Source organism: Bactrocera latifrons, unplaced genomic scaffold, assembly GCF_001853355.1.
Source record: "Bactrocera latifrons isolate USDA-ARS-PBARC rearing strain unplaced genomic scaffold, ASM185335v1 scaffold_12, whole genome shotgun sequence".
Taxonomy (NCBI): Eukaryota; Metazoa; Arthropoda; class Insecta; order Diptera; family Tephritidae; genus Bactrocera; species Bactrocera latifrons.
This window is the reverse complement of record NW_017534630.1, coordinates 382758-398822: the sequence shown is the minus strand read 5'-3', so window position 1 is coordinate 398822 and position 16065 is coordinate 382758. Positions and strand designations below refer to the sequence as shown.

Genomic DNA, 16065 nt, shown 5'->3' with positions numbered 1-16065 from the left:
TTGGAATATCTAATTGGCGCCACGTAGCGAAAAGAAGAAACGACTGGCGCGCTGTTGTTAACTCGGCTATAATCGCGTAAGCGGTGACTACGCCAGTCAAGAAGAAGAATCCAGGCGCGAAAAATTCATTAATCATGAATTTATATTTTTTATTATAGCGTTCCTATGGATGAATATAAGAGATAATCATTCCCTCACACAGTGACATTTCAAGAACGTAAGGGTTTTTTAACAATTGTCTGTGGATTATCATCACTCCAACATTGACAAGTTTTTTCATTAAAATACTCATTCAACCACAAGTGAGCTTCATTACTGAAACTTCGTTTTGGAATCTGTGGTCATCTCAATTCAATTTCTGCACGAATAGGATTTTGTAAGACCGAAAATCAATTTTCTTAGAAAAAATCTTCTATTAGAAGGATCGCCATAATCCTCATTTTACAGAGATTCATTCTTACATAGATAATTTACTCCACCGCTTGCTTTCGTGCTTAACATTTGGCATCTCTATAGATGCGCATTATCCAATATATTATAGGTAGTGGGAAACCGATTCATGGTTGTTCGAATTACCGACTCTGCTGTGCGACTTTGACTTATGATTATCAACATTTTGGTTATAAATTTCTATGATTTTCTGCTGTTGTTCCGTGGTAAGTATGGTCATTATGATATGGCTAACAAGACTAAGTATAAATTAGGCAAAAGCTGTGAAAAATACCCACTCCAAAAAAGGTATTGTCTTATTGAAAACCACATGTTTAAAAACTTAGTTTATAATAATTTCCACTAAAAATATAAAATATCAGTATACATATACTATATCTCTAGGTTGCAGGTGAAGAATGCACAAACTTCGTATAACCCGTTAAACTTGATAACAGATAGTTTGGTTTTAAAACCACGCTGTGTATGTAATTCATATGATATTTAGCTTACATCCCTTAAACTGTCGAAAGCTTGCTGGAAATATTGGAATTTCTAGTTATAACCTCATAAATACACAATTCTTTACATATATACATATTTCGAAGAAGATGTCAATTCAAAAGCAACTAAAATTCATTTCACCAAATTCTGGCAAGCTTTCACCACAGCTTTCTTATGCCTTAGTCTGCCAAAACGTTGGCTGACACAAACGGGTATTCTCAAAATGCTCACCCAGCTTTGTATGCTTTTTGGCAAACACCGTTAGCTGTCAATTAATTTACATGTCTACCGAGTCTCAATTGAGTTCAATTTGTCGAGTAATATATTTGCTTTTTATGACTGCACAAACGGCTGCCTGAGTCTGCATAAGCGAACTCAATGGCCAAATTGACTGAGTGTCTGACTGCCTGGCTGCCTGACTGGTTGCTTGCTTGGCTGGTTGCGGCAATTGAGTGGCTTAAATGGCTCACTTGTTGCCAGACATTAAATTTGCAACTTTTCAGCACACAATACAAATGAGGCGTTTGTTGCATATATTATATTTTGGAGCTGAATAAACAATAAGCAAGAAATATACTGTAGTTGAGTAGTTTGGCTTTAAAGATTTCTTATGTTTCGCAGATTTTTGTCTGTGCCAGCTCATCTGTGCTTTGATTTGCTTTGATATTCATTACTCTGGTAGCTGCCAGCTGTCTGTGCGCTCTTATTAAATATTTCATTTAATTAAGTTGGCCGCATAATTCTTTTGTCTACGTTAGTTTGACCCGATTAGATGCACTCCTTGCCATGCCAACCTTCCATTGCCTTCTCTTTTATTATGTTTTTTCCGCTTGGTTTTATAATTGTTTATCGTTATTGTGCTTGTCAGTCGCAGCCAAAGGCAGGCAGTGCATTGGCCAGCCAGTGAAAGAGCAAATCGAGTTGTCAGCGCCTAATTATATGCTAGACAAAGGCACTTTTTCATGCCGATCCAGTTCATGCACCACAAAGCAACTAAAAGGGGGTGCGCTCGAAAGCCAATTTTATGCATTCAACCTAACGTTTATGACATAACGCCGCTGTCGAGACTATTCAACGGATATTAGGGTCAGCAATTAGCAACCGCTTGTATTTGCAGGATGAGCGTTTGTCCTTGAAACATTTATGCATTAACGGCGATTGAATATTCTTCTGCGTGCATTAAAAATATGTATAAATGCTTTTTTTCAATTTTATTATTTCTGTTGCTGTATGCATGTTCTTTGCATGCTTTTGTTCAGAGGATTGGCATTTGAAAATTGAATTCACGGCGCCCTTTAAGTGTTTTTAATTAGAATTAGTTGCTTGATGTGGTCGAGGGATATAATCAGCGAATATCGCGTTTTGTGTGAAACGGTGGAAATAATGTTATTAAGAAATTAATCGCAAGCATTCAAGCTGAGTGAGTTGCTGATTGATTAGGGTAACGTAAAATGATGGGTGATGGCATAATAACTTATTTTTGTTGGATAAGAAGTAGTTTTAGTTGTTTGTTGTATTTCTTTATCATTCAGTAATATTCAAGGCAATATTCATTTTTTTTTCTGTCATGAAGTTTCCACAAAATGAATCGAAACTCTCTTTTATTCAGATTTTTTAAACTTTGTTGGAATTTGGTTGTGAAATGTGAAATAAAGTCTTGAAGTATTTAAATGATCTGTTTTTCGGTATAGAGTTTCCATTTCTATTTTTTATTTTTAGCAAAATCTCACATTTTGGGAATATCATTAAAGATTTTAAAATTAAAGACAAAGATAAAGATAAAAATAACTATAAAGATCACGACAAAGATACAGATAATGATAAATGTAAAGATAAAGATAAAGATCAAAATAAAAATTAAAATAAAAGTAAAGTGAAAATAAAAGTAAAAAAAGAAAGGTAAAGATACAGATAAAGTTAAAAATAAAGATAGAGATAAAGATAAAGATGAAGATAAATTTAAATATAAAGATCGATTATTATTCCTTTCTTCCAATATTCAGATTATGCATTACAACGCTACTGTTATTGACCCTTTTCAATTTATAGCAATAATTTGAAGTAAAAAACAAAGCCAAATTCATGCAATTTAGCCAATTGCATCCTCCCAATCAAATAGTGCTTGAAATCACCAATGGATTGAACCAAAAAATGTATATGATTGAGTTGCCATGCGGGATCTACCATTACTCACATAGTCATTAACTTTCAATTAAATACATTCCTTCGATGTAGCTTGAAAGCAGTTCTCTCAACTGAGTCGGTAAAACAACTGAATCTAATTACAAAGCATATAGTAATATAAAAACAATAAATATGGATTTTTCAATTTGTTCTTTCGATTCATTCTCGAGAATTTATTTCTTGTTAGGTTGAACTTTACTCTCCTTCATCTGCCATTGCCTGCTGATGGTTCATATTAAATATTTAAACCTCCGTTGTGCAGATTTATCTACTGTTTTGCTTTTTAGAAACTGAATAACTTTACTGTTACTATTAACAGCTTTTTATTTTGAGCTACTGCCTTGGGCTGAAACAACCTGCGGCACTTTAATTACTCACAGCACTAATTTTTTATCCTCGCAGTAGTTGTTGTTAATGTTGTGAGGCACAAGTTGTGCCCGCATCAAACTTATTAAGTTTGTAAGCGGGAGACTGCCATTTATTTATATATATATTGTGACAAAAAAGTGCTCGGATATTATAAATAAAGCGCAAAATGTTAAATTATTCAACAATATTTATTCTGTGGCCTTTTAAGTAACCCCCACCAGATGTAATACACGTTTTTTCCGGTCCTTAAAAAACTCAGCAAATTTTGTTTCATCTTTTTGACGGAATGAAAAAAAAAATTCAGTTTGGTGAGAAGGAAAAAATCATCAGGCAAATGTCTCAAAACGGCCAAAAAGAACTGCCTATAGACCGTCTGTCTCTCTGGAACAAATTTATGATAAACCAAACCACGAATATCGAAAGAAACAATTAGCATCTCCTTGATTCTTGCGCGGCTTTGGTGTGCTTTTTGTTTGGCTTCGGCTCGCTTCTTCGATGATTGTTGACCTTTTTACATGTCAAACTTATAAACTCATGTCTCATCGGCAGTTTTAATGCCCTCTATGAGAGCGGGATCGAAATTCGCACGATCAAGCATGTCCAAAGAGACAGGTAACAGGTAGGGTAATCTTTTTGAAAAAAAATCAGATTTAACGAGTCTAGCAAGAAGGCTTTTCATACCCGAATGTTGAGTTCTCTTGCCATCTCTCTAACACTTCCCCGCCGGCTTTTAAGCACCATATCCACTTTTTTAATATTCTCATGACTTGAAGAGATCGGAGGTAATTTACCCGGGTAATTTAAATTACAATTTCCCGGTACTTTTTTGTCTCAATGTATGTATATATATACTATGCACTATGTATGTATACAACATGCAGTAGCAACTGGACACTCTCGATTTGAAAGCACAAACCGTATAGTATATGCGAAGGCGAAACCCGAAACAGTAAATTAATTTGGCACCAGTTGTCGGCAAGAAAAAACATGTGCAGCAAAGCGAAAAGTATCAATGGGAAAATCGAGAAAAGCTAATAAAATGAAACTCCAACGAAGACAAATTCAATTCTGCTCTCATTACAACCAGGCATCTGCACACACACACTTGCAACTCACACACACATATATAAACAGCCAACTGCATACACATTTTAAATGTTTTGCAATTCTAATTTATACATTTTTACTTACGGCGTTCTCTCGCTTTCGCCTTTTAGGTGCCGGAACGTGTGCGCGCCATGAATGCCAGCATAAAACTTTTGCTCATTGTACGTGAACCGGTGACAAGGGCCATTTCTGATTACACACAATTACGAAGTCACGCGGCCACGGCCACGCTGCCGCTAGCCGATGGACCCGCAGCAGCGCCACCATCCCCCGCGACCGCTAAATACAGCGCCAACAGCTATCAGAGGCGACGCGGCCGCGCCATCGATGCAGCCGGCTCTGGCTATGGACCGGGTGCAGGCTATACGAACCAGCAGCTGCGCGCGTCCCAGCATATTGCACTCTATGGCAAAACGAGCAAGTCCTATGTAGCAGCACCAGTGTATGATAATGCAATCGGCGGCGGTGGTGGTGGCGATGAGGGCGGTGGCGCGGCACGGAATCGTATTACTGAATCCGCGCACACAACGGCACCAACGCCTGGCTCGGCGGCCGCCGCAGCAGCAGCAGCTCAAATTGCAAGCAAGTAAGTGCTAGCAACTAAGTGTAAAATTGTATATGTTTATGTATGTGTTAGCACGCGGCAGCGGCGCCAAAGTGTATGCTATGAAAACATAGTAATAAAATGCTGAAAAGAAAGGAAGTGTGCTCACACCGTCTATTTTGCATACAAATGAAATGTAAAATGTTAGAAAATTGTAAAAATTCAACACGGCAAGCATTGGTTAGCGCAGAGTTTGTATGCGCCATAACAAGTTACTTACGTTTGTGCCATGGCACTAAATGAATGGAGCAGACGCGACATTCATTTTAATTTGTTAATTCAATAAAATAAGCGCGTGTTGCCGTTCAATTTAAATTGAGCGAAAACAAAAATGTTTTGCTTAACGCTTATAGCATTTCTATGCAGCAATAAGTGGGCGGTTGTGTATGCAGGCACACAGCAGAGGCAACATGGCGTATACGTAACATGAAAAGCAGCATTAAGTATATGTGTACATATACATATGTAAATGTTATATATATAGTATATACAACTAAATTACATAAATACACAATTATGCACATACCCTCTTTCTCTCTCTCTCTCTGCCATTTTTTCACTTTCTCTTTTATGCTTTTTTATATTCATAGATCATTCGAGGAGCTAGCCATATTCCCCAATGGCACGGTTAATGAGTCCTATCGTCCGCTAACCATATCTCTATATCATTTGCATTTGCATCGTTGGCTGGAAGTCTTCCCGCGCGAGCAATTACTCGTTGTCAATGGTGATCGATTAATTGAGGACCCCGTTTCGCAATTGAAGCGCATCGAAACGTTCTTAGGTAAGTCGTTAGTTGGTGGCGGCAAATCGGAAACGGCCTCACCACCCTCACCTTACATCTATTGATATATACATATAGTCATCTACTCCTTGTCCACACAATTACTTCCTGTCTGCCACCACGTGTGTGTATGTGTAAGTGTGCCTGTGTGAATGTCTGCTGATACATTTTGCTAATTGTGTTGCCCTAATTTGATTAAAGTGTATTGAAAGCATGTGCAAACTTACACACATATGTACATACACAACTAAAGGCATTAGTGTGTACGTGTTTTCATTAAATACTTATAGTGTAGGTATATTACAGCAAGCCGCTATGTTGCGCGTTCTACCCGCCCGCCGTATGGGTGACAGCACGTGATTGCTTCCCAACGGCAATAGTAAATAATAGGCGATGCAGGATGAGTTGCACCTTAACCATACTTACTAATGCAATTCAATGATTTGGAATTTCACATGGATTTATTTTCGTCTGCACATACGTATACCATATATGATGCTTTCAGCGGTATATTGACTGAATAGTAATGATATATATGCTGGAACTATCTAACAAAAGAAAAACTACAGTATGTTTCTACTGTATTTGAAGAATATTGAAGTTTCTATACAATTTACAATATAAAACTCCCTGTTTTATTAGAAGTATGAAATTCTGCTCGAGGATACTAGATGGGAAATGGTCAAAAACATTAATTGAAATCATTAATATTTATGACAAAGAGTGTTTTCCAGCTTTGTATTTATATTTACCGATCGCTGAAATTCTCCTGGTATCAGTTGTTTCAGTAAAAGTTGATTTTTGACTCTTCATAGACTGAAACCCTACTTGCGGGATAAGACTTATGAAGATAGTTTGAATGTCATATAACGTATTATTAATAGCGAAGCGTTTTGGAACTATGCCTGCGACCCTGAAACAGATGATCTGTTGGCCAAATATCGTGGCAAAGGTGACCCTTAGCCGAGAAACCATGTCAAAGCAAGTCAAAAATCAAGGTTATGTGGACAATGTTTGTTTGATTATCGAGGTGTGGTGTACTCCGTAGTTTTTCCGACCGGCCAAACCGTCAACAAGGATTACAATTTAAGTGCGTGAAGCTATTCGTAAAAAGAGGCCGAAATTATAGGACGATTCTTCGTAAGCTTTTCGCTAAATCGTAAGCTTGTGCCAAATTTGCAACCATCATATTCGCCTGATTTAGCTCCGTGTGATTTCTGTATATTCAGCAAACTTGAATTGAAGACATTCATGAATCGGTACGCACATTGAAGGCTATATTTTTTCGGGGATTGGAGGCCAAGTGGGATAACTTTGAAGGGAACGACATGCATCTTTTTGAGAGGGGATATCTCATACAAGATCGGGCGAAAAAAATCCATTATTTTTCCTAGGTGTGGCTTTAATACTCAGTATAAATGCGATCGACTTGTAAAAAAATTACATTTCCTTGTAAAGAAATGCAGACAGTTTTTGTTTGCGTGGATGAAAATGGCTCTGATACACTCCTTAGTGAATCATGTGCAATTTTCATTTCGTCAATTTTATTGTGGTAATTTTGATATGAAAAGAGCACTACCCTTTATAAGGCTAGTTATTGAATATATCGATGACGTAATAAATATTTGCCACAGCAATTATATTGTCCAGCAGTATTTCATTAGCGCAGTAACTAAACATTGCATAAAACATCCTAACCAGCTTTTGGAACAACTTAATTGAGTCTATATACAAGAAAAAATCACAGTTAATACAAAAAAAAAAGAAAAACTAAAAATTGTGAAATAAGCATTGGTTAGCTGAGTTTATATATGCCACACAAGTTAATGCAAACAGAACTTATAGACCCTATTCAATTTCCATCTGCTGCTGACAAAATCCCTACAAATGTTTAAGCAAATAGTTAAAGATGAAGAAAATGAGTCAGTTATGACAAAGTTAGTTGAGAACTGTTGTGGTCGAATTACGATGAGCTGACCCAAAGGGTAATCAAGGAAGGATTGTTGGTCAGCAAGGATTTGCTGGAATTGGAATCCGTAGAGAGTCATGAGCTGCTACACTACAGACAAATTTTTAATTCGTCTTAGTTCGTACCTGCACCGTCAGTACTTGGAAATTAAGGAATCATCTGTAGCCAATAACAGAGGAATTTTTATCAGGAAAGCACCGACCACACATACCCACAGTGCTCTAAAAGGGTTGGGCGATTTTTATGCATTAATATTTTAGTTCAGACATGGCTGCAAGTGATTACTATCTGTTTCTATCATAGTACTTTTTCAATAGGTACGAGGGTTTTAATAACAAATATATCTTTCGCAATGACAACAAGTTATGAACCAGAATGACGCATGTTTGACCTAAATCGGATAAGTCTAGATTTTCAAAGTAAATCATAGCACTCAATGCGAAAGAATAAATTTATTTCTAGATATTATACTTGTAATATATGGTATATTGAAGTGTTGAGCTTAAATTCGACACGGCTATTTCATAAATTTCGGGACTTATTTAAATATATTATGTTAATTAATAACCTAAAATCATAACGTATAGCCCTTCCATGAAAAAAAGTTAGAATTCTCATATAATCTTAAGCAAAACGAAATGGTTAGTTTTACTCATTATAGTCGCGAATTTTAACAATGTGGTATTTTGGAAAAAAATAATGTTCTAGAATTGGTAAAGCTGCCTTATTTCAAAAGGCTCGATTCAATTTTTCGCATAATTTACTCTTTAAGGTATAACTCCAACTTCATAGCCATCATCAAATTTCAGTTCTCCTATACACAAATGATAACATGCACACTAATGTATAGATAGCTACGCACCCATTTGTATATACATCTGCGCACAGCTAAGTGTATTTGAGCAGCGAATAACAATCAATCAGTCAAATGCAGTAGTACCGAAGTGCCAGTTTATATGTACGCGTATGTATATGAATATCTACGGCAATTCAAATCAAATTTTAACGTTGCAAGGAGATATTTGATGCGCATATTTTAGAAGTAAATTTTGATTCTGAAGATGGACAATTATAAATTCGTGTAGTTGCATGATATTCACTTGCTAGCAATAAGCATTAATATTACATCAAATTTATTGTTGCTGTCTGTGAAGTCTTGATATATCTATATACATATATATATATATATTTGATTATGCCTTTGTAAATTAAATAAAGCTCACGAAGTGCTAATACATTTGAAGTTTGCTAATATAGTTTGCGTACATTTCTCTCCTGCAATATGAACTTCGGATTCGGGGAGTTAATTACTTAAGTATAATTAGGAAATACAAGCGTGGTTATGTGTTCATATTTATATATATATTTAATGAGTTAATTATGAAGTTTGCAGCACCCAAATGGAAAATTCTAAAATCCTATAACACATATATACATACATATGTATATGTAAATGATCAGCATGATAAGCTGAGTTAATTTAGCAATCTCCGCCTGTAGTATTTCCTTCCGTCTATGGCATATGCGAACTAGTCGCGCAGACATCGATCTAAAATTTTGCACTAGCCTTTTTATTCCAAGGAAGTTATTTCTTTGTCGGAACCGCCGATATCGGACCACTATGCCATATGGTATACCTCCCACACAAACTGAGTCGTCCAGTTCATGTCCTTGTGTAAACAACTTTTTTATTTATTTATTATTTTTATTTACTTATTAACTAGAATATCTCTTCAAAAAAAAAGAAAAAAAAAAATAATAATAATAATAAAAGAAAAACACTCAGAAACAATTATTTTCTTCTCAATTGCAAATTACAAATTACAAAACTAATGCTGAAAAGATGGAAAAAAAATGCTTTATATTTTTTGAGACATAATATTTTAAAAGAATTCAGTTCCTCTCGTAAATGAAAATTCTGGTAGGTTTTATGTTAAATAAAAAAGGCTAATGTAACATTACCGTATTCAGTACGTTAATACCATGAACAAAAAACAGTAAGACTTTATTCACAATTTTGAAATTCTTAATTTATTCTTCTAAATCTAAGTCGTCTTTCTCAATTCCTTTTAATCCCAATAAATTTGTGTCACCGTTTTTTCCAATCCTCGATAGAATTGTTTAGTCAATTTCCGGAATAGCCGTCGATGCGCGTTTCTTCGGAGGGATTGTTTCAGTTTTCTTAATAGCCAGAAGTGACATGGAGATAAATAAGGCGAATAAGGTAGTTTCGGCAAGATATTGGTTGAAAATTTGGCGAAAAAGTGGCGATGAACCAATGCAGTATGCGACGGAGCATTATTGTGGTGCAAAATCCAAGAGTTGTCGGCCATAATTTCGGCCCTGGTTTACTAATATTTTAGCGCAAATAACGCATAATACTTAAATAATATTCTTTGTTGACTGATTGGCAACAGAGTCTTGATTTTTGACCTGCTATGGCGTGGCTTTTTCGAATTTGGCTCACCTTTGTCACAATATTCGGTCGCTTGATCATCTAATATCTTGGTGGTTGGAAAGTATTATTTCACAGACGTTAACGTGACGCTATTTTTCGAAAAATATTATGGATTTTGGAAATTTGTGTTTTCACTTTTCTTAGGCTCAAATGATGTTCCAAAATGTCGGTAAGATCTCTGACTATTGATCGATGGTGTCAGTTGATGTGGATGACGTCAACACGTTCTCGAACCTCTTTGATTAATTTGTAGGAATGTGCTCGCGACAAATAATAATCACCGACAGTCTTTTTCAAAATTCTGAACGTTTCGGCACCAGAAATTTGACTCCGCACACAAAATATAAAAGAACTTCTTTGTTGAAGCTCAACATTTGAGAGTAATCACATTATTTTCGCCTTCTATTGCATTATACGAATTTACTTCATTTATAACAGTTGTGTGTTCGTTTAGACAGTCTGAAATTTCTGGCATATTATGTACATATATATGTATGCACCACTAAGCATACAAATATACATATACAATTAACAATTCCATTCATAAAATATGTGAAGCTGAAGAAAGTCTCAACGTTCACCACCCGAAACCTAGCTTTATACGCATTACACATATATAAATATATAGATGCATGTATGTATGTTGCTCATACTCCCTGCATGAATGCTCATATTTTTTCACCTCAAATATCACACAAAACTCGCAATTAACTGTGTCGCTTTCACATTGTAAAAAACCACAACTAACTTCATGCATTTTCTCTTCCTTGCATACAATTATTACGGACTACTGCAATGCTGACACTTCACATGCTACTTCGGTTGGTGGCGTTACCTGCTGCTGCTGCCAACTGCAACGCATTAAATTTTCATATTGCGGCCTCTGCAATTACTTACCTCGGCAACTTGGACAACTCCAACACACCGCTTGCAACCAAAAACATTAACAACATCACCACCAACGCTGACACCACGTTGAATGCGGCATAAAAGGCATCGAGCATCGTGTGACCAACAGTCATTTCTACTTCAACGAGACAAAAGGCTTCTACTGTTTGCGTTACGACAGCGGTGACCGATGCTTACGTGAAACGAAAGGACGCAAGCATCCACATGTTGATCCTGTGGTCGTGTCCAAATTGCGAAAGTTCTTTGCCGAGCATAATCAACGATTCTATGAATTGGTTGGTGAGGATCTTGGCTGGCCGGAAGAGTAGGCTGCACACAAAAGAACAACCACTAAAAACGGCACAGTGTAGTTGTGTGTGTGTGTGTGTGCATAGAGTTGTGACTAGAGCAATTGCAGGACAATCGCTTAACGGTTAGTACATGCACCCACACACACATACATTTGCGCTGCTACGTTTGTGTGGTGTGTGAAAACAAGGAGCGCCACCTGAAAGCGACCACAAAGTGAGACCAGCAATTGGCGACCAACAGTAGCTGTAATTGAGAATTAAGGACTGATGGGAAAACAAATTTCAGTTAATTAATTAATTTTAATACACAAAAACACATATATTATACAGTTTACGCAGGTATGTAAATTACACACACACACATGTACATTTATAAGCAAGAAATAATTATTTACGATAAATATTTCTAAGCTTAAGTAGACTTWGAGGTATTCTACAGAGCGATCTACACACAAACACAAAAGTTGCTGCATTAAGTTTAAAATTTAAGTATTTCTTTTAAGCAAAAGTCGGCATGTTTCGGTAAGTGTCAGTGTATGAGTGCGTGTGCGTGCGTTAACGATGTCCTGTTGGCGCGCCTGTGAATGCTGTGCAATGAACCTTTGCTCGGGAATAAAAAGTGCATATATATAATATTTGCTGAAAAAGCAAGTTGCAATGTTAGCATATATATGTATATGTGTATGTTTGTATATAAATTACCGCGAAAAACGTGTTTATAAAGGATTTAGGCAGTCATGCGGAAAGTAAACAGAATATTTGCAGTGTAAAAATTTAATTCAGAAACATTTTTTTATTTATTATATTTTAAAATTAAACAAAAATAGTAGATTATTTTCATTTCATTTCAGCAAATATGTTTACTAGTTAACAGTTTTTTTATAATATTTTTTTTTTTTTCAGTTTCTTATTTTTGAAGTAACTTTTGCTTGTAATATAAAGCTATGGGCAAAAACTAGTAAGACATTGTGCATAGTTTTTAAAATCTAATTCGATTTTCCAGCACCAATCTCTTAATTTTATTGACGTGTTGATTATCACTTGAGGTTGATGGCTGTCCTGATCATGGTTCATCAACCCGTTCTTGACCCTCTTCGAATGATTTGTTCCAAAGTAAGGCAGCAAAAAGGATAACAAATTATCTTATTTACTGTTGAAATCAGAGGCTACCTCTGTCATCAATCACTCACGAATTTTTGTTTCTCCACATCACAATATCTATGCTTAGTATTATAGAGCGTTGAAGTCATGATATTGCAATGAGATTTTGGCAATCAGATCACATCCAGAAACGGAGCTGTCAACCAGCCCCCAATACAGCCTTCTTTATGAATTGCTCAAGCTAATATTCTATGGAGAAAACTTAGCACCAGGTGACCAACTTCCATCCAAACAAACTATAGTGAGATATTGCTCTCAAAAGTAATGAAATTTATACCCAACAAGATGGTCTTCGTAAGTTACAGTCACGTTGGACAAATATCTACTATAAAATTCTATGAAATAAATACGTAACATTTCTTGGCAAATACGCAAAGTGCCAAGAACGGTGATAACAAACAGCAAAAGTTACCATATTAGTTAAATAATTTCACAACATATTGTATAGATTTTCCCATTTACGTTTGAGTAACGCCTATAAAGCATCCTATATAACCTGGTATTCCGCTGCTAATTGTGTGAAAAGATTATCTCAAAGAAGCAGAGCTCAAAAAATTAAGTAATTTCACCATCTGAGGTAAAGGCAGACAATATAGCGACGTCCACAACATTTTATAAAATTATGTATTCATCATTTCAATCTAATACCTTTAGCCATCTTTTGGGCAATAAATTGATCCCACCCTCATAGTATTTTTGATCCTTGCAGGCAAAATACTATTCTAAGTGGCTTTTGACACCTGTTTTGAGGTGAAAGTTTTTCCAACCAAAAAAAATATTGCAAAAACCGGAACAAGTAACAGTACGAAGTTGCTAAGTCTGGAGTATATGTTGGGTTTGGTAGCTCAGCCCATACAAGCAGCAAAAGCTTTTGGTGAGTCATCAAACTTGTATGTGGCTTCATATTATCTTAGTGAAACAATTTTTCCAGCTAAACACAATAAACTTCCGAGTTAATCGTGGTATTGTCGGGGAAAAGCGCAAAATAAACGATACCTTTGAAATCCCACTAAAAAAAGGTAATGTTGTCTACCTGTTTTTTGTTGACCAGCAGCCTACGAGGTGACCTGAGCTAGTTCTTCCTTCATCTTTTGCGCTTTACATATTATATTTTATCTTCTAAGCCTTCCTGCTCAGTGTGGACATTTCTCAGAAATTTAGTTCGAACAGAATTAGGACAGGAATTAGTAACCTTAACGCAATTTTTAATGTAGTTCCACGCCAGTAACATGGCGCTTCAACAATGGACCAGTTTTTTGACGGTTGATAAACCAATCAGAGTCATTGAAATGACAATTTCGTTCTGTGAGAACATGAGGACCCCATGTGTCATACATCGAAATTAACCCTAGATTAATTCATATTTACGTTGAATAAATTTAATCTTTCAACAATCTTCCGAATTGTGTTTTGACAGAAAGCTATACTGGATCAGTGGTTCAAATTTATGTAATTATATTATAAAGCAATTAAGTGTGAAGTTGACTGCGAAAAATCAAAATAAGGCCAACCAATAGTTTAAAATTTCATTCTGACTCAAGTTTGAACATATCTCATAAATGGTATATGTATGTAATAAGCGTTGATGAATATTTATATACAACTAAGCACACAAACACATATGCATATATGCCAGGTTAAATGCACATGATCTCGATAAAAAATGCAAGTTGCTGCAACACTTCAAAGGTGTTGCAAGCATTTTCGAAAGATTGATGTGTACAAATGGATATAGAAGATATTTAAGTGTATCAGCGACGAGTGAGAATGCGAGTGAGAACGAATACGAATGAATATGCATAATAATATATATAGATGTATGCGCATGCATGTTGCGAATGTAATAAGAGACCGTTATTTACTTTTTGTGTTGTGCAAAACTGATTTTTACACGTCAAAACGAAATCGCATAAATGCAACAGACAGACACAGTAAAAAGTACGAAACCCAAGGTGTGCATAAATGTTACAAAATATAATTTATGTGCGCGCCTCACACTTGTCATGGATATAAGCGCAAATACATACATTTTTACATATTTATCAGAAACTTTAAATGCGTTACATTAAGTGTGAGGTTTAGTCTTGGAGGTGTGAAAGCGGGCGTGTGGATAATTTATGTAACCAGATTTATCAAAATCGAAACATGCACATATCTAACAAAACATATCTACAAAATACTTATATTCCTTTGAGACTTCATCGCAAAAGCAAACATATCAAATTCAGAAGTAAAAAAAGAAAATATGAAAATTTATGCGAAAATGTCATACATATCATGAACAAATGCATATATGCTACATATACATAGCTACATACATATATACAGTTATGTGTATGTGTCAGTAAAACTTTAAGCATTAGAAAACCACAAAACGACAGTAGGCATACAACTTTAATGACTAAATTAATAAACCGAAATATTTCTGTGTACCAAAATATGCAAAAAGAATTTCGCAAATATTACTCGAACAAAACAAACTAAAATAATTATGGAAAAAATGGAAGAAAAGTGATAATTTTTATTCCAATTACTTCTCTGAAAATTTTAATGTATAATTTCGATTACGTAATGCTCCAAGCTGTTTTTGTTGTGTTCTAATATATATATTTTATATTCGTAAATCCAATTTGAAATTTCATTATTGGCCAAAAATGTTCAAACACCAACCTTAGTAACGGCATATATAAATTTGGTCATTTGACATGCAAAACAGTAAATAATTTGCGAAATGGCATATTCAAATTTTTGTTTGTAGTCTATGGTCACGTGTTGGTTAATTAAATATTATTATTGGCAACCGAATTAGTATGGCAGCCATACATGTGTTAATTAGAACATCAACAGTGTGGTAAAATAATTCAAAAAAGTAAGGCAGCGCTAAGTTCGGGTGGAATCGAACATTTTATCCTTTCCCAAGTTTCAAACATCGAAACTGGAGGCATATTTTCAGGTGCTGACAAAACTTTATATTGAAATGTGTTGCGTAAGTGTTCAATATTTACTTTTTAACCCACAAGCGCTATTTCTGTGTTTTACAGTAACTCAAAATATTCAGTACAGTTGAAAAATCGTAGTAAGTCGCGCATATTTTCACGTTCTTATATTTTACATTCGACGTAAGTAAGCTCTGAGTGGTACCATTTTTTCACAGTTGTCATTCAAGAAGTCAGGAAAACCAACCGCCGAAGACGCTTCAGTTTTCACCACAACAATGCGATCTCTCACATATTGAATGAAAAAATTGTATTTTTGAGCACTTAAAACATCTATTTGATGGTTAAGTCCCCCTAAAAT

The 16065-nt window shown here is 35.4% G+C and overlaps 1 protein-coding gene across 1 annotated transcript in view; it reads left to right on the top strand.

Annotated features, from left to right (window-relative positions):
- Positions 1-11826, top strand: part of LOC108978254 — a 44446-nt gene extending 32620 nt beyond the window's left edge. The window contains exons 4-6 of the mRNA XM_018948413.1: positions 4704-5179; positions 5788-5981; positions 11402-11826. Coding sequence (XP_018803958.1) covers positions 4704-5179; positions 5788-5981; positions 11402-11625 — 894 coding nt within the window. The 3' untranslated portion in view covers positions 11626-11826. The remainder of the gene's footprint in view (positions 1-4703; positions 5180-5787; positions 5982-11401) is intronic.
- Positions 11827-16065: the final 4239 nt, after the last annotated feature.